The sequence below is a fragment of the Rhopalosiphum maidis genome, chromosome 3, assembly GCF_003676215.2.
Source record: "Rhopalosiphum maidis isolate BTI-1 chromosome 3, ASM367621v3, whole genome shotgun sequence".
Lineage (NCBI taxonomy): Eukaryota > Metazoa > Arthropoda > Insecta > Hemiptera > Aphididae > Rhopalosiphum > Rhopalosiphum maidis.
Genome location: NC_040879.1, coordinates 29,962,342 through 29,977,806, shown reverse-complemented (window position 1 = coordinate 29,977,806; position 15,465 = coordinate 29,962,342). Strand labels below are relative to the sequence as shown.

Here is a 15,465-nt window from a genome sequence, read left to right as displayed (position 1 = left end):
TGCTTATATTTATAAAAAATGTATATGCCTTATGCATATTTTTTATACACAGACATAATATTATGTCTATGGCTTTATATTATATGCAATCACGGTTATAGATAGTTAGCCATGATAATTACTAATTAGTATGTAACAATTAATATTCATCAATTGTTACTCATATTGTAGTTAACTTATGTAGTATATATATAATAAAAAAAAATTATTTTATATTTATAATGCTTACTGTTTGTAGACTATAGTTACTAGTTTACTACCTATTAATTAGAGCCCGAAATTCTACGCACTACAGTCTAATAACATACAAAATATAAATTTATGAACTTGTTATTATCTAAATATGCATTAAAATTATTCTAAATATGCAAAGTACATTATTAATTTTAGTAAAATTTTTTTTAAAACTAGTTTAATTTTAAGTTTTTAAAATTTTTAAATAATTAAAATATTTGAAAATAGTTGTAATGCAATGTCCTGTGTAGGTATCAACTATATACTATACTGTACGTCTATTGACGTTCAAATCTTCTTTGCCGTCACTTGATTTAAACTTTGCATAAAGATTCATTGGATTCAGATTAAAATGTGTGTCTTGTATAGGTATAGCTATTTTTTAAGCAAATAAAATAATTTGTATGCAAATACATACAAATTCGGGCTCTACTTAGTCTATGATACACACGTCAACCATTTGATTTCATGCGATGAGTCTAGAGTAATAGAGTGAAAATATAGATGATGGATGATATACATGATAATATTTTGTGTATGACTGTAACACACGATTAGAGATATTTTATTCATTGTCATTAAACTAGAGCACTAGATATATATATAATATGTATATATAGTGCCTTAGTTAAACATCGGTCATAAATTTAATATCAATAATATTATTATCTATCGCAATGTGATAAGCAGATAAAGACGTAGTAGACACTAGTCTAGTCTATAACACCAATATATTGTATAAGTAGGTACACTACTATTATACAGCAAGTACATCCAGATAATAATAAATGAAGACAATATTATAACAGATTACCGAAATAGTTAATGTAGTCTACCGAGTAAAGACATTATTAAAATATCGATATTTTTTATGTGAAAATTGTTAAAACAACTAATTAAGTTCTTTGAGCACTTGTGATTAACTCAATACCAGCTACTGCTATTATTTTTATTTTTATATTGCGTTTTTCCACAATACATATATTTTAATTCACAAAATATCAATATGAGTTTTAGCCGTGTTTTATGTCGATTTCTAAAAAACTCAATTACAACACAGAACCATGTTAAAAGTTTTAGCTGCATTAGTCACCAAGCAATGAGATTTGTTCAATATAGAGATGGTTGTGATCGAGGTTTGGGTATCCAACTGAATGGCAGTGAATCAATAGTGAGCTTGAATGCTGCAGATCCCACTATTCCCGTTGATATGGTATCGTTTTTACACAGTGAATACTCAATTGAAAGAATTGAAAAGTTTGTATAGAATAACAAATTAATACAAACAGATATCCATTAATTATATACCTTGTTGTTTTATTGAAGGATAGTTAAAGAAAAAAAGAAAGTCTTGCAGTTGAATCAGGTTGAGTTGTTACCATGTATTACTAAACCAGATAAAGTAAGATTACTATTACACAATCATAATAATAATTGTTGTACCTATACTTACATACTTATTATTATTTGATTAATGATGTATTTAATATGTTCAAGGTTATATGTGTAGGGTTGAATTATAAAGGACACTGTGATGAACAAAATAAACCATATCCCATAGAGCCATTCTTTTTTTCAAAATTCCCAAGCACAATTATTGGCCCAAATGATGCCGTAAAGCATTCATCAAAATCAAAAGTAAATAACTAGTTCTCAAATTTTCCAATTTTTATTATATTTATTATTGTTATTTTTAATTGCTAACTATTATTTACATTCTAGGCATTAGATTGGGAAGTTGAAATGGCTGTAGTCATTGGAAATATATGTAAAAATGTAGGTGTTGATGATGCATACAAATATATATTTGGATATACTATCGCTCAAGATATATCAGCAAGAGATTGGCAGAAAACTAGAAATAATGGACAATGGTTGATTGGTAAATAATTATCGTAGTATGATATTATTTTGCTACTATATATATATACATACAATAAATTGAGGATTTATTACATAGCAAAAAGTATGGATACATTTTGTCCTTTGGGATCAGTTCTGGTACATAAAAATGAAATTCCTGATCCACATTTACTACAGATAAAATGTTTAATTAACGGTGTCATGAAACAAAGTGGTTCAACTGGAGAACTGATTCACAGAGTTGATAAACTAGTTTCATTTTTGTCAAAGTAAGTACATAATATGATAATTATATATATATATGTGTATGCATAGGCGTGCGCAGACTTTAATTTCCGGTCCAGCCTGGAAGAATTAATGCCCCAACACTTGAACAGTGTCCCTAATTTTTTTTGACACATAAATATACTGTAATATTTATTACAACATAATTGTAATAATTGTAAATTTAAAATTGTGTACATGTATATACCTATGCAAATAGAATCAAGTTGTATGTGCAATGTGCATACGACATTAATGTGCTAGGCATAAGTATTTGTATATTTTTTAAGTTAAAAATAAAATTACATATTATATTAATACATACCAATGCATTTTTTATATCTAATTATAATACATATAAACTTAGTAGGTAATATAAAAATGTGTAATTATGTAATAATTGATAAATTAATTTTTTTATTTCCCATAGGCGTTAGGCCATTGTCTATACTATGGATTATAGACTCTTTAGTACTTCTTCAGTCATAGTAGGTACATATTTTGACATTTAATGCACAATGTTTTAGTCAGATAAATAGATCAATAAAAATTATGTGGTTGTACACAAATATTTTTATTTTATTTCACTATTACGACAAATACAATTTTCATGTCAAATATAATACACACAAATTTGAAATTTTACTATGCCCCTAAAAAGATTCCAGTTGAGCCGGGGCTCGTCCGGCTCGCCCCGCGCGCACGCCTATGTGTGTATGTATGTATTATATTTTAATTTCATATAAGTACTTATTAATCAATTTACTAATAAAACTTAACATTATTACAGCAAAATAAAATTATCCATTTATTATTGTTTACTTTTACTTTCTACTTGTGAACTAGAATAAAATGATAAATGTGAGTTTATGTGTGATATACTTCAAGTGATTACTTGAATATAAGTATTGCTTTATTACTGGATTTTAGTACAGTCAATGATTAAATATAAATATACAAGTATTAAATAAATTATCAAGTTAAACTTAAATGAGTTTAATTATTTTATTGTTGTCAAATTAAGCTATAGGTGGTTAATTAATTGAAAATTTTGTGCAGTTTAGTATATAATTATATTATTAATTAAACAACAATATTGCTAATTTGTTACAATATTAATATCATACAATGTATATTTCTAAGATGTTTTAAATATTGAGATTTAAATAATGGTTTTAGAAAATCATATATTAGACTTTCAAGTTTTAGAATATACAACTAATAGATATATTTATTTTGTTTACTGCATAATTATATTATAAGTAATATTAGAAATTTTCTTGTTGCATTTTTGGCATTTTTTCATACTCTACTATTTATTTTAATTGTAACACCAAGCAAGTACAAGCGTATGATGTACGGCATTGGACTAATGTGAATAATTTTTTGATAATTTTCATCTTCTCTGTTTGATATAAACTAATTACAGATATTCAACTATATTATGCGTCTGCTATAATAATTTATAACAATAATAAAATAAAACTTGATTATGATTACAGTATAACATAATATTAGATTAAAAATTGGTATTTTGACATTTCAATTCTTTCCAATCACAAATATAGAATTTTATTGTAATTCTTTACCAATAGTTGGTAATTTTCTTAGTTTCATTTTCTAAAATACAGATTTTTTAAAACTGGTCATTTTAAAACCTGATTTTCTAAAATATATACCAAAATTTAAAAATTATTATCAAAATCGTAGGCGCAACTAGGAGGGTGGCTTGGGTTAGCCCACCCAGTTTTTTATGTTAATAATAATTATTATTATTATTTAAAATTATTGTATAAGTAATATCAAAATCAAGAAAATTTAAATAATATTATTAATTCAAAATGTATCACTGATTAATATTTGTATTAAACATTTTTAGTTTGATCACATTATTGCCAGGAGACATTATTCTTACTGGGACACCTAGTGGAGTTGGTGTATTTCGAGAACCAAAAGAATTTTTAAAAGTATGAACTTTTCATAAATTATGCCATAGTTACAATGAGTATTACAATCATCAAAATAATTTTTTTTATGTATTTTCAGGTTGGAGATGTCATCGAAAGTGAAATATCAAGTATTGGTAAAATGAAAAATCCAGTAATTGCAGATGAATAATATTCAAGACCATTATTAGTATTTGTTAAACTGTTATAAATATTAAATAATTCGTTATACTTTTAAGCAAATTTGCAAAATGTATTTTTAAATGTATATGTATACAATTAATAATTTTGAATCATTTGAAAATGTAATTAAAATTATTAAATAATGGTTAAATAATTTATACATACTTTAAAATTACATATATATATATATATATATGTGTGTATAGGTAAATAATTGTCAAATTTTAAAAATATAAAAAAAGAAAAGTAGTTATTTCCAAAAAAAAAGTATTTTATTAGAATATCAATTTTGCAAAATTACATTTGTTTCTAAATATCTGGTTTTTATATTACAACATTATTAAGTTTAGTTTATCTTATTAAAAATCTTATATAAATAAAATTCAAAAAATGTTCTTAAATTTAATGGATATTGTAGAACAAAATCAACTAAAGTTGAAGATTGCAAAGATTAACATTTTATCGTTTGACATATATAATTATATTATTAATTTAATAAATTCTTGTAAAAATGAGTTATAGACTATAGTGACCAAAAGATGATTTATTTAATAAAACTATAAACAATTTTAATATTTTATTAATTTATTATTTCGATTAGTTTAGATATATTAGTATTAATCATTAGCAGAACATTGCTGATTTGTTAAAGACTTGTATTTAGGTTCTACGTCAAAGGAGCATAGCAAAATATTAAACGCAAAATTGTAAATGCAAAATTATTATCAGGACTCAGGAGTAATGTTGTGGTACATGTAAAGCATTACATCCACAAGAGAGCAGGATATAATTTATTAAAAATTGCTAAAATATAAAGTATTTATCACAAGTATTTACATTTTAAAATTAAAATTAATTTATTATGACTAAAGACCGAATTTTTGTGCAGCTAAGACCTAAAAACATGAAATTTAAATGTTAAAATGTGCAAAATCATACTAAAACAAAATTTTCATTTTAAGTACTTCAAATTTTATTTTTACTACTACTTTTTTTTTTTTAATGTTATTATTTATTAGTTGGCATCAACTATCATATTAAAATATAAAATTTAAAATTTAATTTAATTTAAATAATAAAATAATAATAAACTGACATTACAATATTTTAATTAAAATTTATAATCATGTACATTTCTAAGTTTTTTTTGGTAAAATCATGTCTTTTGTCACTTTAGAGGACGTTTCACCCGCACGTGTTGTATCCGTCTTACACACGTACGACAGTAAATTTCCGTTTACCATTTTCAATAGTGTACTTTTAGTTTTAGTATTAGAGTGCATTGACCTATTATCAAACTTTTAGGTAAGAACATTATCTGTGTTATCTCGTTGGCTTTTTACGATATTTTAATGTTTAAGTAAATTATGATAATTTTAAAATATTTAATAATTTCATACTCATAACTCACCTAAAAATTAAATTATCGTGAAAAACCAACGAAAGAACACAGATAATGTTCTTATGTAAAAGTTTGATAATAGGTCAATTCAATCTAATATTAAAACTAAATTCACACTATTGAAACTGGTGAACGAAAATGTACTATGTCGTACGTGTGTAAGACGAAGCAACACATGCGGGCGAGACGTCCTCTTAAAAAGATGCAATTGCACGGGAATCCGGTCTGTAGAAGTAATTAAGAAATAGATTTTTCGATATATTTTCATAATATTATATTTATAAAATATAAAATAAGAATAATGAATTAAATTGAATAATAGGCAGAGAAGCAAATTTGAGTATAGAAAGGCATTGCTTGGTTTCTAATAGCTGAAAAGTATATTATGTGTTTAGTGTCTACTGTAATTATTTAAGGTATTAATCTTCACTTCTATATTATTATTGATTATACTTATAATGTATTAAGCTCAGGCACACAATATTTTATTGAAATAATGTGCTGTTGATTAATGTTTGTACCTATTGTTTGTAAATTTGTATTATAGGATATATATACCATATAAGGAAAAAAGGAATGCATGAATTTGAGACTTAATCTTTCTAAGTCAATATTAACTTCTTGGAAAAACAAAGAGAAAAACCCAGATGCAGTGCGATTTCTTAGGACTTCTTAAGTTAGAAGTTTTCTTATTAAAATCGATAACAGTAAAAATAGTCATAATAAAGCTGTCTAAATTAATCATAAAATTCGTCATTCCCAACATAAATAATTATTATACAATAATAATTTTCAATAATCATAACTACTTATTAGCGGTACTTATATAGGTAATAAATAGGGCTGGGAAGTTGATGATCTTAAAAACATTAAAAAATGACAAAAAATATAATGCAAATATTTGTTTTTAAATTAATAAAAATAATTTTTCTTTATAATTGTACTTTATTTTAATATAAAATTCTATTTACATTTATCAAAGCTTACAAATTACTCAAAATATGACATAAAAATGATACAAAATGTACTTAAAAATTAAATAAAAAAATTACAAATATAGAAGACGTAGACGAGCACTAACCGACGTTTTAATTTTTGACATTTTGTAAATATTACGAAAAAATAATAAAATTTAAGTACCTACAATAATATTCACTACAACACGACAACGGCGTCTGATAAAATCTAATAAGTACTAATCTTAGTCCGTGGTAATTTCAAAGTTTTAAGTAAGTTATCGGCATATTGGCAATCGACAAGAAACTATAAGAAGTGAACTAATGTGAAATCAGTAAAAATAACTAAAAATGTGAGAAAATGGCCTAGAAATGTCAAAAAATGACTTAAAAAGTAATAAACACCAAAAAATGCGAAAAAATGTAAAATAAAAATTAATTATTCAGATTCACATGCTAATGAAACACATTTGTGGCCAAGAGAGCATCCTCTAAAAAGTTCCGAAAAAAAAATAATACAATATGCATCAATCTCCGAGCCCTAGCAATAAATATTAAAATTCCTTCCATAGAAATTTAGATGTGTTGTTAACCAAATGTACCAATTAATCCAGTGAAGTGTATGATAATAAATCTAAAAACAGATTTGAATTTGTTCTTAAAAGTCTACTAGAGGTCGACTTTCCCACATTTATTTTTTGCTTAAAACTTCTTCAACAATTTAAATATGACAATATTTAATTTTTACTTTTTTAGTATAACTTTTCTGAATTTAAGGTGATAAAATAAATGCGATTTAGGACACATCGCCGTCTCCATTTTGCCGTCGCCGCTTCACCGTAAAACCATATCGCCATCGCCACTTCGACGTGAGGTCACTTCGCCGTTAAAAAATACCCAATATGCACCTCTATGAAAAGGAAAATTAATCTAGTTGGTACTTTAGGTGGTCAAAAATAAAAAAATGTTCAGTAATTATCAAACCCGTAGGAAAAACCCTAAAAAAGTGATAAATTTTTACGTATACTTAATCAGTTTTTGATTTTGCTGTAACTCAAAAACGAATCATTGTATATACCTACTTGTATTTACTTTATGTTAGCGTTATATATATTTACGAAATTTTCAAAATATTTTGACTTTTTTTAAGCTATTTATAGACAATTGAAAAATTTTCTAAGTTTTTTTTTAAAATTACTATAAAAAAAAATTGGCTAACCAAAAAATCTTTAAAATTTAATACGAGGTTTATTATAAGTTGTACTTATTGTAGTAAAAAAAAAAAATCAAAAATCTTTAGTGACAATTTTTGTTTATAAACATTTAAAGTTCAAATGTTTACTAAATATATCAAAAACGCGAAAATTTGTGAGGGACTTTGAAGTTGAATATTCTTAAAATTTTTGTGAATTATACCTAAGGTTAAAAAACCAAAACAAGGTTCTTCATAAGTTTTCCTTTAAGTAACTGAAAAAAAATTTTCTAGCGTTGAAATAATTTTATGAACGTATGAAATTTAATTTTTTACGAAATCGCGTAAAATTACGATATATTACAATTTAAATATAGGTAATAATATAATATATCCTACGAATTATCCTAGACTGACGAATCATCTCCGCTCAGAATCGTTTTTCGCATACAATGATATCTGTCATTGCATTCAAATTTAACACATCCATTATAGTGACTTACTCTTCATCTCTAATACATAGCAGAGCGATATCAGTTTGCCCACCTTTTTATAATTTTTTAAGTGGACTTCTCCCCGCTTTATTTTTGCCATAGCCGTATTTGATCTATAAATGCATCCTATCGGGTATTTTTTAACGGCGAAGTGGCGACGGTGAAACGACGACGGCCATTTGACCGTGTTCGAAATAAAAAAATTGTGAAAGTTGATGTCAAGTAAACTTGCCAACAAATTCAATTCTGTTTTCAAATTTATTATCGCTTCACTAGATTAATTGGTACATTTGGCAAAGAACACGTCTAAGTTTCTAATTTTTTATGTTCCGGGTGTATTAGATAGCGACAGAAAAAGTCAGTACTGCATCTCCTTAACTGATTCGGTCTAGTTCACCAAAACACGGACCGTGCAAGAGAAGTAGGTAGTGATGAGTGTATCTAAATTTGCATTATTGTCAATCAACATTATACGTAATTAAAAAAAGCATAAATGCATAGTCATTAGAATATGCCAATAGTTACTGTTACTTATACAATTATTTCATATTTGTAAGAATGATTAATATATTATTTTAATAAACCATACTTGATATTAATTATGCATATATTATTGCAATAATATTATGAATTAATATCAATCAAAAACTACAACTAAACAATAGGTAATAATATATTGTCCTTGAATAAATTATTTTTAAGTCTTTGGAAAATATCAGCCAAGAATAGAAAACGTTTAATAGAAGTCTGTTAGTTATTTTAGTGTTTATAACGTCACACTTAAAAAAAAAAAAACAAACAAAATATTTATTACGTATATTATATATTATTAAATATTTAATTGGAAAATTCAATAAAATGTTAGTATCCTCTTAATTGTATTTGTTATGTCATTAAATAATTTTTGATACGTTTTTTTTGTTTATGTTTAGGAAATCTTATGATTTTAAATTGATTTTTAAGAAATATCCACGTGAAAAGAACTCAAATATAACATTAGCAGTCTTAACTAGTGGGGGAGACTCTCAAGGTAAGAAATTCGATAATGAAAAACTTTGTGATCATTATATTACCTGTACTCTGTAGCTATCTTTATTAACAGAGTAACAGTTATAGGAACACTTCATAGTTAGACACTGTATGTATGTAATTTTCCAGGAATGAATGCGGCTGTAAGATCTGTTGTTAGAGTATCAATTCAATTAGGTGTAAACGTTTATTTCGTCAAAGAGGGATATTATGGACTTATTGAAGGCAATGAATATATAACAAAAGCTAATTGGTATGACGTATCTTTTACTCTAAATTTGGTATGGTTTTAAGATGTCGGTTTTAATTGCGGATTAAGTGCTTTTTATTTAAAAAATTTTAAACTTAAGGGTGGTACTATTATTGGAACAAAAAGGTGTATGGAGTTTATGACTAAAGAAGGTAGGATGAAAGCGACTAAAAATATGATATCACTTGGCATTGCTAACTTGGTGGTAATAGGCGGAGACGGTTCCTTGTCTGGTGCTAATATCTTTCGTGAAGAATGGCCAAGCTATATTGACGAACTTTTAAAAAAAGGTAATTATATTGTTTATTCATTTATTTCCCTTGAGGTCTGAATTCTGATAACAAACCTTTAAATAATTGCGTAGGGGAGATAGATGAAGAAACGTCAAGAAGATTTAACCATTTAAATTTGGTTGGCATTGTTGGATCAATTGATAACGATTTCAGTGGTACTGACATGACTATTGGCGCTGACACAGCACTTCACCGAATACTTGAAGCAATAGATTCTATTGTAAGCACGGCATTTTCTCATCAAAGAACATTTATAATGGAAGTTATGGGTCGCAATTGTGGGTAATAATTATTTAAATATTGACAATTTAAGACTTAAGTAAATAATACTACAACTACATTATGTCTTATTATACAGTTATTTAGCTGTAAAAAGTGCGTTGATGTGTGAAGCTGATTACTTATTCATTAGGGAATGGCCGCAAAAATTGGAATGGCCGGATAAATTATGTAAAAATGTACAAAGGGTATGCTAAAATTTCTATATTACCTAGGTATTTACCTGTAACCTGCATTCCATGAATTACAAAGTCGTATAAATATCATTCTGCCCATAATTCATGTAAAAGATAGATATTTCAAAAGTGCAACTTTCACTTTGAATTTTGCATTATTTTTAATAATAAATATTTTTTTAGCATTTTTAGATCATTTTATTAATATTTATTATTTAGTGTACGTTTTGGTTTGATTTCTAATTAAAAATGTTATGGTAAATATTGTTAAGTTTAATACATAGTTCACCATTAAAAAGTAGGGAAATGTAGAAATCATCACTGATATAAGTCATTACTTATTGCTTCATTACATCCATCGTACATTTTTTAATCTAAGAATTATTAAAAAATAATTAAAAACTAAATAAACTAAATAAAAAATAAAAATAAATATCAAATTTATTGATAAAAATTTAAGTACATTTTAAGGGTATTATTGTGGTTAAAACTTTTAACTTAAAAATTATTTTTTGACTATTTTGTAGAGCAGTTTACGATCATTTTTTGAACATTAAAATCCGGGCACTAGTTATCACCCATCACTATTGCTATTAAATTTGTTTATTACTAAATAGAAGACAAGTTTGAATGAATTTGTCAATAAAACATATATTTTTTTAGGCAAGAAAATATGGTAAAAGGTTAAACATTATAATTATCTCGGAAGGAGCAGTTGACATAAATGGTACTGCAATTACATCAGAAATGGTAAAAAATGTTTTAGTAGATAGATTACATCAAGACGCTAGGGTAACCGTTTTAGGGCATGTTCAAAGAGGGGGAAGTCCTTCAGCATTTGATAGAATTTTGGTAGGTACTTAATATAAATTTTTATTAAATAATTTTGACGTTGTAGCTTATATTTTATAAACTTATTTATTTGTATTTGTTTTTTTTTTTTTTACTGTGTTAGGCTTCACGCATGGGCGCACATGCTGTTTTGTGTTTACTAGAAGCCACAAAAGAATCTGAACCAAAAGTTGTATGTCTTAATGCTAATACAATTGAACATCAATCATTAATGGAATGTGTTAGAAATACATTGGAAATATCAAAAGCCATTGAGCAGAAAGATTTCGATAAAGCATTGACACTTCGAGGCCAGTACGTTTAATAATAACTACTTTGAATAATATATATCATTAAAAAAATTGTATTTTTAGTTGATGGATTGGGGGGGGGGAGGTGCCTGTATAATTATATACGAAAAGTCATATTTCTCTTAAAAAGTTTAAACTAACATTGATGTATTTACTAAAATAAAAATTTAGTAGGTAGGTAATAAAAACAAATTTATAAAAGCTTCAAGAAATTTATTCTTATTCACTAATTTTCTGTGTTTAAATGAACCATTTTCAGAAGTTTTGGTCAAAATTTAGCGACCTACAAGCAAATGATAAGCAAAGAAATCATTAATCTAGACGTTCGTATTTTTATTTCCAATTCTATGACATTTTAGTGATAATAAAAGTAAATATTTTAGGGGAAAATAACTTTAATATTGAATATCGGAGGCTCTAGTAATGGAATAAATGCATTGATGTATTCTATAGTTCGAGCATCAATAGCATCAAAACATCGGGTACTCGGAGCAAAATTCAGTATTGATGGATTTATAAAAGGCGAAGTAACTTTATTCAATTAGTCGGTTAATTATGTATTAGTTTGTTAAAAAAGGGGAGCATCATTAATGTAAATGCATGCATAGTGTGCACACATATTAATTCGTGTTGTTAGATATATATGTATACATACATTTTTTTTTATGAAAAACAGGTTATTGAACTCCAGTGGTCTAGTGTTATTGGTTGGCTAAATCAAGGTGGTGTTAAGTTAGGAATAACAAGAACAATTCCTGATGATGAAATGATGAAAAAGGTTGCGATGCAAATGAAAAACTTAAATATTAGCTCGTGTATAATTGCTGGAGGAACAGAAGTATAATAACTCTTGAAATACGACAAAATTGAACAAATAATATTAATTATATTTTGTTTGCAGGCTTTAAAGACTGGTATCCTGATGTATGATTACCGGAAAAAATATAAAGAGTTTTGCATACCTTTAGTAGTGGTACCCGTTACGTATAGCAACAACATTCCAGGAACTGATTTCTCATTGGGAGCAGATACAGCTTTAAATCAAATTGTTAAGGTAATTTTCATCATATTAATTTTCAAATAAGATCGATAGCTCGGCTATACACGTATTGCGGTGGTGTGATATACGCGGTTATAGGTGATCGATACTGGTATGCATAACGCTATGACTGCACAAGCTTAAGAGATGTGTTAGAAGACATTTTTACAGTGGAAATGCGCGGTGGTGACAGCTTTTTTTTTGTCACCAGTTGTTGCTTTAAAATAGGGTCTATACTATATAGGACATATTTAGAAACAATTGAAGTATTTATTTACCAAAAATAACACGTAGGAGCAAAATTTCAATGAAAAAACTGGGTATGTTGCGAAGCCCTACCCATCTTTTTGTTACATAATAAGCCCAGTGGCGGTTTATCCCAAAAATGGGCACGTGTGTACAACTAAGAAAGGCCCACCTCCTACATCTTTTTATTCTAAATAATATAGATATATATATAAATTTATAATTTATATAACAATGATATATTGATATCAGATTGAGAAAATGAGAAACATTTGAAATTGAAAATAATTTTTTTATTTTTTTGTACATAACTGTATTTATTTAATTTTTTTGTTGAGTGATAATGCATATTGCATAGGTAACCTAAACGTTGAGTAATAATGCCCTTTCCCCCTTCAAGCCGAGGGCCCGTGGCATTTGCACACGCACACAAGTATGACACGCAATTGAATAAGTCATTTTACCTTCGGCGATGAAGATCGCCCTCTTCCTGGTCATTCAATAGTCATACCTATATAAATAAATGATAATGGTTTAGTCAGAGGTTTAGTACTTTATTTAATTGATTAATATAAATTAGAACATGACAGTTACTACAAAAATAAACTTTCTATCAGAGTATCAGGTTCATATTTAACATAGCCTAGATCATTAAGCTGAATTGAGTATATTGTTAATTGTTTTGCTTTTTGCATATAGGTTTGATTAAAAAAAATATCCATACATCTACATAGGTACTAATAATGTTTAATGTTTAAATTATAGTTGTGTGACATTATTAGACAATCGGCTGAAGGTCATACACCACGAGTTTTTGTGGTTGAAATATTAGGTGGATTATGTGGTTATTTAACGTCTATGACGGGTAAGATAACTATTAAGTTGTTACTTTCATTTATTTAATAATAAACGATTTAATATAGCATTGGCATGCGGTGCAGACGCTTCGTATATTTTTGAGGAAAAGCACAGCATCATAGATTTAATGGATTGTATTTATAGAATGGTTGAGAAATTTGACACCAAAAAAATTACCAGAGGACTTGTGTTAAGGTAAAAATACATTTGATGTACCCATATCTCATTTATACAAATATATTTCTTTTGCAATTATTATACTTTTGTAATTGATATACACTATGAGTTATGTGTTTATAACAGTATGTATTGTCTATTTAGATAGCTTATATCTACGAATAATATAATTTACTGATTTCGTGGGTAAATTATTATAATACGATATTTTTATGTTACATAATCAAAGTAATTATAAGTGAAAAAAACATTTAAGCACATAATCATCTTCTAATTGGAACTGAAATCACGTTTTAAAACAAAAGAAAATTTACGGAATTCTGTTATAGGTATGTTCTAATATGAACTAATATTTAATGAAACTGGTTATTAATCATAATATTATGAATGCCCGTCTCCTGATTTTTCAAGATAGCACACATTTTATGGATTTAAACTTCAGTATTATTGTGCATGTAGCCTATAGGTATCTTGTATGCTAGAATAGATCTATTTAGACCAAAAAAATTATTCCACAGAGTCAATACCGCATATATAGATCATTAAATTATTCAATATATTTATTATAGGTAGGTAGGTTTAATTGTTTTTAGGTATGAAGATATACTGTAGATTATATTATTTTGCTTAGTAAAATATACTTGATTTTTGTAGATCTGAAAGAGCCAATGAAAATTATACCACAAGTTTTATAAATAAATTATTGACTGAAGAAGGAAAAAAATCGTTTGTCACTAGAAAGTCTATTTTAGGTAATTTTAAGTAATTCTAATTTGTATACATTTATACTTCTTATACTATAAACAACATAATATTTTCGTTACAACAAATACCAATACAACGAAAAATCCCGTTATAACGAAAGTCAAAGAAGTCCCCCGCCGAAAAGCAGAGCTTATAAAAAGCTTATTCAAATTTTGTTTATAACGAAAAAAAATGCAGTCCCCTAGAGTTTGTTGTAACGGGATTTTACTGTATTAGGTTTTAACTAGGCACTTACTTATAGGAAGCATTGCCACTGGTGGTGTACCTAGTCCATTTGATAGGTCATTTGCTCTAAAAGAAGGGCAACTGGCAGTTGAATGGATAAATAACATGCAAGCTCAACATCCGGAACAGGTGACAATGCCAAATTCAGCTGTATTATTGGGTTTAACAAGGAGTGATTTCCATTTTACACCATTAGATGATTTCAAATTTATTAACAATGAGTAATATTGCTAATTATTTATTTAGAAAAAATAATGATAATTATTTCTTATATTCTATCTATATTACACGAATTTACAGAAAAACATTTAACAATAAATCTTGGTGGCTAAATTTCAGACCACTAATTAAAGTGTTGGAAGAGCCAAATTACTGGAAACAATTTATATAGTCAGCTCGTAACTGTTAATAGTTGTTTTTATTATCTAGTGAATATAGGTTTTACAATTAAA

General features: G+C 26.7%; 2 protein-coding genes across 2 annotated transcripts; both read left to right on the top strand.

The window, feature by feature from the left end:
- The first annotated feature begins 940 nt into the window (after window positions 1–940).
- On the top strand, window positions 941–4,570 carry LOC113557163 (fumarylacetoacetate hydrolase domain-containing protein 2). The gene is made up of 7 exons (XM_026962506.1): window positions 941–1,491; window positions 1,561–1,636; window positions 1,732–1,872; window positions 1,957–2,116; window positions 2,195–2,366; window positions 4,241–4,328; window positions 4,408–4,570. The coding sequence occupies exons 1-7, from the start codon at window positions 1,241–1,243 to the stop codon at window positions 4,477–4,479; spliced, it is 960 nt and encodes a 319-aa protein (XP_026818307.1). The 5' UTR covers window positions 941–1,240; the 3' UTR covers window positions 4,480–4,570.
- A 4,906-nt stretch (window positions 4,571–9,476) lies between these two features.
- On the top strand, window positions 9,477–15,404 carry LOC113558487 (ATP-dependent 6-phosphofructokinase-like; the record flags this gene model as incomplete). Its single annotated transcript, XM_026963953.1, has 16 exons — window positions 9,477–9,564; window positions 9,693–9,844; window positions 9,914–10,103; window positions 10,178–10,388; window positions 10,465–10,573; window positions 11,225–11,413; window positions 11,517–11,707; window positions 11,963–12,026; window positions 12,087–12,230; window positions 12,380–12,541; window positions 12,605–12,757; window positions 13,754–13,853; window positions 13,912–14,041; window positions 14,678–14,775; window positions 15,030–15,234; window positions 15,314–15,404. Coding segments are annotated over 16 exons (2,277 nt in total), but the record flags the coding sequence as incomplete, so codon positions are not given.
- Window positions 15,405–15,465: the final 61 nt, after the last annotated feature.